This window comes from Entelurus aequoreus, linkage group LG24 (assembly GCF_033978785.1).
Source record: "Entelurus aequoreus isolate RoL-2023_Sb linkage group LG24, RoL_Eaeq_v1.1, whole genome shotgun sequence".
NCBI classification, from domain to species: domain Eukaryota; kingdom Metazoa; phylum Chordata; class Actinopteri; order Syngnathiformes; family Syngnathidae; genus Entelurus; species Entelurus aequoreus.
Genome location: NC_084754.1, coordinates 17,866,209 through 17,878,295, shown reverse-complemented (window position 1 = coordinate 17,878,295; position 12,087 = coordinate 17,866,209). Strand labels below are relative to the sequence as shown.

The 12,087-nt window shown below is 38.2% G+C and overlaps 1 protein-coding gene across 3 annotated transcripts in view; it reads left to right on the top strand.

Moving 5' to 3' along the window:
• The window catches only part of ldlrad3 (low density lipoprotein receptor class A domain containing 3), a 205,035-nt gene that overhangs the window by 189,508 nt on the left and 3,440 nt on the right, over positions 1-12,087 (top strand). For 2 of the 3 annotated variants that reach the window (XM_062036195.1, XM_062036193.1), the window contains exon 5: positions 9,594-9,981. In XM_062036195.1, coding sequence (XP_061892179.1) covers positions 9,594-9,981 — 388 coding nt within the window. The remainder of the gene's footprint in view (positions 1-9,593; positions 9,982-12,087) is intronic. The other variant, XM_062036194.1, reaches the window with a different exon arrangement.

The window sequence follows — 12,087 nt, the reverse complement described above, 5'->3', positions numbered from 1 at the left end:
TCCGAAAGCACAAACTCACCTGGCTGGCATGGTGCAAAATCCTCTGGGGAACCATAAGGTCACTCTTTGATCATGGCAGCTCTGCGTTAAATGATTTTGGTCCATAGAACGCACGGTCAGAGACTTTTGCTGCATCTGAAGTATTTCATTTCATGTAGCGTAGGTTCCCCTGTCACAAGAGGTTTATGTGATAAAAGCCAGTAAACATTGTGTGAACTGTGTTTGTTTGATGATCGCAGGCTTTTATGTTAAAGATGGCAAAATGTGCAGATATAAAGCGTTAACTCAAAAAAAGAGCGCATTAATATTTTCCTCTTTGATGTACCTTAAACAACATCTACTCGAGCCTGAGCCGAACAACTCTTTCATGTGGGTTTGTTGATCATGCATGCTTGCACTCAAATCAACAATACGAAGTTATTGGCAACTTTTGATATCTTTTTTCTCCTGCCATTTTACTGCAGCACTGACTTGTGACTGACTTTTATGTTGTGTTTACAGTAAATGTAAATGTATTTTGATCGGTGAAAAGCTCAGGTGTTGAGGTTCCTATCTTCAAAATGCAAACACTAACACAACTCAACAGTTATGGTGTGATGTCTTGAAATAAACAAAGTCTGTTCATTTAAGCTTTGAAACAATGCTTGTAGAAACTTAAATCCAATCTAATCCACTTTATTTAAATCTAAGCTCCTTTGGGGATTGGGCTCAGAGACCTGAAAAAACTTTGAGCATATTACCACACAAAAAACTCGAGACTTGCACTGGAGTAGAGGGGGGGTTAACCTGCCCCGAAGTTGCAGCCATCAGAGCGCTGTTCCGTAGTACCGTGGGTGTGAAAGTAGTAGTAGTAGTAGATGGCTGCGTGTTCTGTTTGTCCGTAAGTATAAAGTCGCTATGCTCTTCATCACGGAACAGAGTTAAACATTGTGTTTTTGAAGAAAGGAGGAAGGGATTTCAGAGTGTCTTTTGCTGCAATGGTCTTACTGGTATTTACAGCATGATCTTACCAAGACCAGTTCAGAGGGAGCCAAATAAGGATTGTTTTGGTTAGGGTGAGCAGACACATTCCCATGATTTTTCTGCTCTATTTTTCCGTTCTGGCTCTCAAATTGATCATAATTTCGCCTTGCAAAGCGGAAATCTTCTCTGAGATGTTATCTAGTTTGCAATTCATTTCAGAAATTGTCAAAATCTGAGTGCCCTCAGCTCTGCCCAACTCATCGATCACGACGGGCAGCCTGGGCTCCTTCAACAGCTACCATCCTTTTACAAATTTGTTGATAGACCAAATCACCGCTCAATCCAATCAGCAGATGACCTGTTATCACAGTTCCAAATACTGCAGATAGACATCTTCAATGTCCTCTGAGATTTTCCAGGCACACGACCCTCCACTTCTCCTAGAAGTCCTTTGTGTATCCAGTAGCAAATGTTCCGTCAAAAAAGGCAGGTTCCCCCAGGACCTGAGCTTCTCGTCGAGAAGATCTAGTCCAGTTTTCGCTGAGGAACCAGTTTTACCAATTCCATATTTTAGATTTCGAACAGTGCAAAAGAGAGGATTTTAGAAAATTAAAACAATACAAAGAGCAAAAGCAGAAGAGATAAGGGAGAGGGAGGGGGTGAGTACACCCTTTGTTGGAGCTTCTGAGAGAGATTCTTTTTGACTATGCATTTGGCATACACCCTTGGATGAATGTGTAAATACTTGCGAAATATGACTCGAAGAGAACTCCGCACTAGAATTCCAATGTGCCTGAACTGTAACTGTATGCATGAATGGCCTATTAAAACCTTTAACATTTTAACTGAGTGGCTAAATAACTGCTGTGTCCCCAGTCTTTACATGCTAAAGATTGTACTCAATTAAAAGATTACTTCAAAAGGGATGCATGCTCAGGGAGACAGAATTACACTTTCCTAATTCTTGTTACACACATGCAGGAGTTACATGAATTCCAGGAGGTTGCGTGTCTTGCAGGAGAACACTGGCTCAAATTTGAAAGCAAGCACCAACGAACGTGTGATCTTTTCACAGTGCGAAGCTGCTTATAACATACTAACCCACCACCATGGCGGAGAGTAAGTATTTTCCAAGTTCATTATCACTGGTTGACTGTAGGAAAAATAAAGTAATCTTTCTTGCCCTGATGTGGGATCTGAGCCGAGGATGTCATTGTGGCTTGTGCAGCCCTTTGAGACAATTGTGATTAAGGGCTATATAAGTAAACTGTGATTGATTGATTGAATGGCTAAGCATGCTAAACACACACCGAGCAGGACAACACAAAAAGCTAACCGCTAAAGCTTTAATGCGATGTAAAGTAGGGGTAATCAATCCAGAGGTCGATACTATCGATAACTAGTGTAGTATCAATATATGAACAAGACAAAAGTGATTAGATTGATATTATTATTTCTCTTGCTGTAATCATAAAATCAAATGTTTGGTTGTGTTTGTTACTGTTTACAAAGTCAGGAAATAAGTCTTGATACAGGAAGGCTTTGAGGGCTAAACCCTAATGATTTAACTGGGAGCCAATAGTCATTTTTGTTTATGTTTAGTCATCGTGCACAAGCCTCTTTTTTTTGTTGAACAAAAATTGTATGGAGCATTCAATATGCCAAATTTATTATGTCATATGACTTACTAGCACATTTTAAATTTAGTAAGATAAGCTCCATAGAAATGTGGTATTGTGTTAACTTTACATTTTCAGTTCTATAATTTATTGTCAAAATTACAAAGCAGGACTCGAAATCTGATCAGATATGAGGCCAAACAAATCAGATTGAAGGCCACAATTGATAAGGAGATCCCTACTAGATAGCATACCGTGCTCATATCGCGCACAAGCACATGTCTACCTGCTTTAACTTGGGGTGAGAATTTGAGTTATGGGAGTAATTGGTCTCTGCTGGACAATTTATTAGCGTCAGTTCACGCTTAATTATCTTGAGAGGCTCACACATGACAGCAGTGGTGTGCGCTGCCATTTGTGATGTGAGGTACTTGTGCACAACCTCTATTAAGAAAATAATAATAATGTTTACACAGGAATTGGAGTATTTTTTAATTACGGACAACACAGACCCGTATTTTAAGGTTTGCCAGGCTTGTAAATGAAGGGCCAGAATCATGTTGTCCGCTTTTACTTGTTTATTTTCAGCTTTTTGTTAGCAAACCCCATAGTGTTCATTAAAAGTGGTAAAAATTAAAAAAGTAATTACAAGCCAGTCTTTTCTGCCTACATACATTCTCTCTTTTCTAAAGTACAGATGTCTGTCATGCACTCAGCGGGAGGCTTGGGGGTTGACCTCTCCCTAAATGAGAAGTGGAGGCTGCTTCAGTCACATTCAGTTTTTTTCATCGTCTTTCAAGCCTCCGCAGCTAATGTACCAAGCAGGGCTCCATTGTCAATGTTGCAGCATTATGAGTTTCTTTTGTGTGTTTGTCTGCTCTCCCAGAGGACTGTGACATCTGATAGGCAGCCTCGGGTCATGGCAATGGGATGTCTTCATTTGTGTTGTTTTTTTTAAAACCAGGTAATTATGGAAATAGCTCCTATTTGGCCTTTCTATGGAGTCCAGTTTGCAATTAGTTGGTAGCGTGAAGCACTGGCCAATTTTAAATCACAAGGGAGGGGTCGAGTGGCCTCATTTTATTGGCTGGTGCCTGGTTGAGGAAGCGGGCGGGTGGAGCATCTGAATTAGATTATATTTAATTAAAGCAGGGGGCCCCTGATTACACGCTGGTACATGAATAGGCTGCATGCAAGGCTGCTGGTTGTTGGGAATTCAACAGTATGCTTGCACACATACATGCACATAAATAACAAAAGCCTCTCTGGGCCTTCAAGGTCAGGTAGACAGAAGAAACATGCAGCAAAGAGTCCTAAAGGCGCACAGAAACAAGCCGAAAGCCCCTCCTCTTCTACTTTTCTGCAACTGATTTCCATGAAGGAATAGTTAACTTTTGTTCAGTTGTTCAATGTGAAACTAGAAGAACCAGCTGTTGTCTTCATCCACTGGAGCTCAAAGCAAATGTTTTTTCTTTGTGTTGTATTCTAGCAGTGCAACTCAGCTAAATTACCTTAGCAAGATACTTGCAGAGACCCTGTAGTTTTTCCTGACATTTTAGGGGGTGCTAAACATGATGCACCCTTAAGTGCTAGTATTCACATTACTTCTACTCTCTACAAAAGCTTTGCTGCGTCCCAGCATCAAGAAACATGTTCACACCACAGCAACCTGAATGTATCTTGTACTGGTCAATTCCAGTTAAGCTCCCTAGGCACTATTGCCAACTGTTTGCATAGTTGCTAGGCAACTGAGACCATACAACACATCATCGTTGGAACAAAAAGTGTGTATGCATGCAGCTAACTATAAGCTTTGAACATAGCACAAAACTGTTTGTTTAAGGCTTTTTAGGAGGGATCCAGCAGTTTGATGTTTATAGCCCCTTGACACCCTCATGTAATTTGAACTAAAACAACTAATATATATATATATATAAAGCTTTTCAACAGTTCCCTTCTCAGGAGTGCATCTGTTCTGCAACATCTTAATGAATAGAGCCTAATGTATTCCCTATCTACCGAGTGCCTACAATTTAATATTATTATTAGCCCAAGGAAGCAAAAATTTTAATCAACGCAAGCCTCTCCCTGATTAAAATTCTCATACTCTCTCATTTTGGAGAGCTCAGTATTTTAGGGCTCCAAACTGATGAAGGGATGAAGCGGTACCCTCTACTAACAGTATATACCTTGTATAACAATGTTTTAAATTAAACTGGTCCTCAAGGTACCTTGTTATTGTGCAGTACTAAGGTATTCAAATCATTCAGTATAGCACTAGCTGGCAACTAGAGCGCTAATTATCAGCTATTTTAAATGCAGTGGTGATTGCTCACAGACTGCAAGGGAAGCTTAGTTTTCCCTAACATGTAAAGAAAAGCAAGTGGTCAGATATGTACTTTTCTGTTTACATTTCACTGACTAAATTTGCCCTAGAATGTCTTTAACTTTTGTTCAGAATCACCTTAACATAGACAGAACCTAATTTATTGATTTTGGTTGTGATTTTTTTATAAAGTGCAAAGTTTTGCTTACAGACAGTATATTTAATTTTGTATTAATTATTTGTTTTATTTAACATGGTATTTAAAAGTTTACATTCCAATTACAAGGTTAAAATATATGGGAAATACAAGTTAATTGCATTTGAAATTATATACTGGCATTATTATTATGTCTTGTCATTACATCAGTGGTTAATTTGGTCTCAATAAATAATGTCAATAATATTGTTTATTGGCAATTATTTGCAGGTCATATTGTCCAGCAAAATTTGTTATCGGCCCAGACCTAACTTACGTTCATCTGAGGTTGCTGTACTCACTTGGCCTTTCTCCGTATCTTTTTTCCATAATAATAACCAATATAAGGGGTTATGTATTTTTAACTTAAGCAGCCGCTGCTCTCCTTGGACTTCTTGACCTAAATTTTGAGGAGAAAGAAATGGTCCATCAACAATCACTTCATTGAGCAAATCTGATAACTGTCGGGCGTAACAACACCGAAACAACATCAGCAGCAAAGAATACTATCCTGCAAAACTAGTCACTTTATGCCGTAATCACACCAAGTCAAACTATACATCGTATTAACCACAGCCACTCTCTCTCTTTCACTTGCCACTTGTGATGCGTTCCCGGCCACAAAAAAGTCAGACCACTCCAACACCTTGCACAAATAGTAAGTGCCAGGTCGCTACATCTTAATGCGGTTCAGTCAATGTCACAAACAGCATTATTATGCTGCATGTTGCTGTTTGGCAGAGTTAAAAGAGGTAGATGCTCATAACTGTTATTAAAAAACCCAACAGGCACTGTACATCCTAACTCACCAATAAGATCTGTGCTTATTTTAGAGCCATTTATTAAGAATGTTAATTTATTTGTTGTCTTCTGCTGTTACTAGATTACAAAAGAAGCTGATGTTATATTTTACAGACAAAAAGGTACAGTAATGTACACGGTATCCCATGCTTGTGCTACAGCACACATCTCATTGTGCAAAATGGGGGACTAAATGTGATATTTGAAAGGTCAGTTTTTGGTATTTTCATTGTAAGTGGGCCAAATCATCTAAACTAGAAAATGATTTAATATAAATGACTGCTGTAATTTGATTATTTTAATGAGACATTTAACTGGTTATGATGTCAGCTTTGGGACAGCTGTGATACCGTTGTGGCCACGGTGTGCCAGTCTAATGTTGCTCACATGTGGTCCACGGAATGCTGAGGGAGTTTGTGCGTTTATTTATTTGTATTTATTTATTTACAGACAGACATAATTTTGTATTACATTATTGTTTCTTTTGTTAATATCAAAGTCCGTTCTGCAAAAGTGCGTTTGATCACACACATGAAAATGTAATTAGAACATTGCTTATAAAACACTGGCATTTCCTCTTGGTAAACATTTAGGTTTGCATGGATTAAAACATGTGCAAACTTGATGGCGCACACAAAGCTGATCTTATAAATTTATGTGTAGAGGATATTTTACATTTTAATGAGTAAAATAAGAAACACAATCCAGTCAGTGTGTGTGTCTTCATGAATATGCATAATATATTCTGATCATCAGAATGCCCACAATACTTGGAGGAAAAGTGAGTTATCAAGACTAAAATTGTTCTGCGAGAGATGTTTTGCGTCTCCTTAGTATATCTGACAAATGCGTGTAAACTAACAGTTGTGCAGAAGTTGCTGTTATTAAATGCAAATTGCCCACGCTTCCTTCATATGTGCGCCAACTGACTGAACTAGAGTTAAACTGCCTGAAACCTCCACAAAAAGAGTCAGAGTCAAAGGAAATGTAGCAACATTTGGAATGGATGCACTTTTCTAGTTCATTGTTCTGATAAGTAGCCTAGTACACACACCAGATAGGGTAGCATAATTTTGCGTTTACATCATTTATATATATATATATATATATATATATATATATATATATATATATATATATATATATATATATATATATATATATATATATATATATATATATATATATACAGTATACCGTAATTTCCGGACTATAAGCCGCTACTTTTTCCCCTCGTTCTGGTCCCTGCGGCTTATACAACAGTGCGGCTTATATACGGCCTGTTCTTCTCCGACACCGACGAAGAGGATTTCGGTGGTTTTAGTACGCAGGAGGAAGACGATGACACAATGATTAAAGACTGACTTTTCATATACCGGTAGGCTGCTTATTTTGATAACGTACATGTGAGCACTTTGTATTACTTTGCACCGTTGTATTATTTGTACTCTGCACGAATGCTGTTCGCCATGTCAAAGATGTGAAAGTTTGATTGAATGATTGAAAGATTTATAGTTAATAAATGGGACGCTTTGCGTTCCCAAACAGTCATCTCTGTCCCGACAATCCCCTCCGTGGTAGCAGGGACCCCTATATACTACGGTAATTACACATCAAAACCCTGCGGCTTATAGTCGGGTGCGGCTTATATATGGAGCAATCTGTATTTTCCCCTAAATTTAGCTGGTGCGGCTTATAGTCAGGTGCGGCTTATAGTCCGGAAATTACGGTGTATATATATATTAGGGATGTGTGAAAAAATCGATTCGAATTCGAATCGCGATTCTCACGTTGTGCGATTCAGAATCGATTCTCATTTTTAAAAAATCGATTTTTAAAAAAAAAAATTTAAATATTTTTTTTAAATATTTTAAATGTTTTTAAAAAAAAATTTATTTTTTTAAATCAATCATTTCAACAAAACAATACACAGCAATACCATAACAATGCAATCCAATTCCAAAACCAAATCCGACCCAGCAACACTCAGAACTGCAATAAACAGAGCAATTGAGAGGAGACACAAACACGACACAGAACAAACCAAAAGTAGTGAAACAAAAATGAATATTATCAACAACAGTATCAATATTAGTTACAATTTCAACATAGCAGTGATTAAAAATCCCTCATTGACATTATCATTAGACATTTATAAAAAAATTTAAAAAAAGAACAATAGTGTCACAGTGGCTTACACTTGCATCGCATCTCATAAGCTTGACAACACACTGAGTCCAATATTTTCACAAAGATAAAATAAGTCATATTTTTGGTTCATTTAATAGTTAAAACAAATTTACATTATTGCAATCAGTTGTTGCCTCACAATACGAAGGTCCTGAGTAGTCCTGGGTTCAATCCCGGGCTCGGGATCTTTCTGTGTGGAGTTTGCATGTTCTCCCTGTGACTGCGTGGGTTCCCTCCGGGTACTCCGGCTTCCTCCCACTGCCAAAAACATGCACCTGGGGATAGGTTGATTGGCAACACTAAATTGGCCCTAGTGTGTGAATGTGAGTGTGAATGTTGTCTGTCTATCTGTGTTGGCCCTGTGATGAGGTGGCGACTTGTCCAGGGTGTACCCCGCCTTCCGCCCGAATGCAGCTGAGATAGGCTCCAGCACCCCCCGCGGCCTCAAAAGGGACAAGCGGTAGAAAATGGATGGATGCAATCAGTTGATAAAACATTGTCCTTTACAATTATAAAAGCTTTTTACAAAAATCTACTACTCTGCTTGCATGTCAGCAGACTGGGTAGATCCTGCTGAAATCCTATGTATTGAATGAATATTTTGAATCGAGAATCGAGTTGAATTGAAAAAAAATCGATTTTGAATCGAATTGTGACCCCAAGAATCGATATTGAATCGAATCGTGGGACACCCAAAGATTCACAGCCCTAATATATATATATATATATATATATATATATATATATATATATATATATATATATATATATATATATATATATATATATATATATATATATATATATATATATATATATATATATATATATATATGTGTGTATATGTGTGTATATATAGTTATTTTTTATTCTGGTTTTATTCATATCTTTTATAGGGAGAGTATTCTCAATGTATAATTTTAGGATATTTTAAATTCTGTATTGTTAAAATTCTTTAGTGAAGAAAATGATCCAGTAAAGTTGATTTGCATGAAGGTTATCTGTAGCCACACAGTTTCTTAGATAAGTAATATTTAAAATAATGACCTCACTGTCAATGCACTGGGATAAGGTACCAACACAACCCAAATTCAACCAAAACAATATTTGACAATATTTCCCACAAATGGAGTAAACATTTGTGAAAATTTGAATTGTTCAAATCCAAATCGTGTCTTGTAACTTCTACCAGTGATTATTTCCTTTATAAAGACATTTGTACAAGAAATATAACAACGAGCCAGTCTTTTGAACGGCTCTTTGAACGGAGCGGCTCTTCAAGAGAGCCATAAATCCTATCTCTACTGTTTACATAATGAATAATGTATTTATCAAGACTGAAGCATCTCTCAGCCACTTAGCATAGGTCTCATTCTACCTCAACACAATTCTTAAACCTTCTTCGCAAGTCCTTCATCAACTCCCGTAACCCTCCCATCCCTGCCTACTACATCCCTAGTTCTTTCATCCTCAGTTGAAATTGTGTCTTTTTCCCCAGAAGCTCCTGGTCAGGACTTTGTGACGCTGGACTACCGTCTGCGGTATTACCCCAGCATCACCTATGCCGTCATCGGCAGTGCGGTCATCTTCGTGTTGGTCGTGGCATTGCTGGCCTTGGTACTCCATCACCAGAGGAAGAGGAGCATCCTGCTGCCCGCTGATGTGAGAGGATCCATGCATCACCATCAGCCGTTACTACTGTCCCGTTTGGTCATCTTGGATCGAGGCCACATGCATCCCGCTGGTTTTTCTCCCACTTCTCCCTCAGCAGCTGACGAGTACAGCTCGGCGCCTCAAACAATGCAGCTCCTTTCTGAAAGCCTTTGTCCAACTGGCCTTTCTGTGGACACTCCTCCATCATATTCACAGGCTGTTCTGGATGTCAGGTAACTTTTGTACTTTTTTAAGTGCCTGTTCCACTGCGCTGTACAACGTTCCCTCTAAGCACACTGCAATTGCACACTGCTGACGCGTCCTCTGTGCACAGCAAATCTATGCCGCGCACAAAATAAAATCCAGTCTGAACTGTAAACAAAATCAACATAACTATTTGTTCTGTAGGATTTTGCAATGCAACAGGTAACGACAAGCGGCCCTAACAGATAAAACATTAATCGTCAACAGTGTTCTCTGCGACGTCTTTCGAGATGCTTTAAAGAGGATATCAATTCCATCGGAGCAAAAACGTTTTATTTTCGGCCGTAACCACAACAAAAACATTAGTAAAAAACGTGAATCTAGCAAAACTGGTCATTTTGTGCCGTACAAACTGGGCAAAGACCAACTCTTTGTCGTCTGTCATATCAGCCACTGATGAGTTTAGGGCCACACAATAAGCAGGACAACTCAAACACTACACATTAAGTGTAAACGCCAGGTCGTTACACTATGACTCCTCAATCAGATGTGTGCTTATTCTACTGTAATTTATTAGGAATGTTAATTTATGGATATTAATCATGGAATGCTGTTACTAGGTTACAGAAATGCTCATAAAAATATATATTGTACAGACAGAAAGTTACAGGAAAGTATACACTCTATCCCATGCTTACATTTCATTGTGCAACATGAGAATGTTTTAAGGGGAATTAAATGAGATCTCTGAAAGGGGTACAAATTATTTCCAAAGTAGGATTCCCACCCAGACACGCTGGTACATAGCTCATGAAAAACAATGTTTTTTTTAAATTTTCGCTTAGATTAGAAAATAATCTCATGAAAATGACTGCTGTCATTTGATTATCATGATAAAATATTTAACTTGTTATTAAGTCATCTTTGGGACAGGTGTGGCCACAGTGTGCACGTCTGTTCACACTGTGCTCTGGAACTTTTTGTGTTTGCTCAGACACATGGTAAAGTAGAGGGAACATTGGTGCTGTACCCACTCCATGCAGCTGTAATCGATTTTGACGTTTTCCACTGGCAAAAGCCAGTACTACTAGGTAGTAATTCAAGTACCTGGTCAGCTGGAGTTTCAAGTGTACCAAAGCCTAGGGATAGGTAATGAATTTGGTGCTTGTATAGGTACCGACCAAAGTCTGCCATTACTACCGGCTACCGAGTGACATAAAATTAAACCGTGCCATGTTTCGAAACCTATCCGGTTGCCAACTCAGCACTGGCTCAAGCACCGAAGGACTCAGCATTTAGGTAATGTTATGCCATCAAACAAATTATTTTATAAATGAGCTAGCTTGATTGGATTTGCCATCGACATGCTGAATATTAAGCCTTAGCGATTTTACATGGCGATTTCTACACCCCCAGATTTGGTAATGAAAACTACAACCAAAGTGTACGTTACATACAAACTGCTGGTGTGTAATATGTACATTACTTACAGATAAACACTTTGTAGGGCTCGACAAAAGAAAATACTGGCAACTTAATAGCAAAGGCTACTTCCTTGCTAGGTACGAGGTAACAGCCTACACACTACTGCCATCTGATGTTTTGGGATTGCATCTCCATGCAAACTCTACTATATAACACAGTAAAGTACTTGAAAATGAGACAGACGTGTAAGAAAAAAAGATAACAATTGGACAGCACAGCTAAGAGTTGTTTAAAAATCATATGTTTTTTATTTAGCTATTCACATTCATACATACATACAGAGTGTACTGCAAATTTGTACCATTGAGTAGCGGTATCGATACCCAGGTACCGTATCGATCTGAATTAGTTGTCAAAACATTTTCCTTGAAAATAATGTTACGGAATTCTGTTTCAAGTGACCAGCAGAATGGATGGAGACAAAAGTGTCATTTACAAACAAAAATATTGTTATACAGTTCAACAAAGTTCTCAACAAAAGCAATCTGTTCAAATTAGGGCTGTTAAAGTTACCGCGATAATCACAAGTTAACAAAAATTTAATCTACGGCAGTATTTCTTTCGACGTACAATTAACGTGCTCGAGTCCTGTCCATGTCCGGTTAATTCTTGTGATTAATCACAAAAAAATATTGCATTAATCCTATATA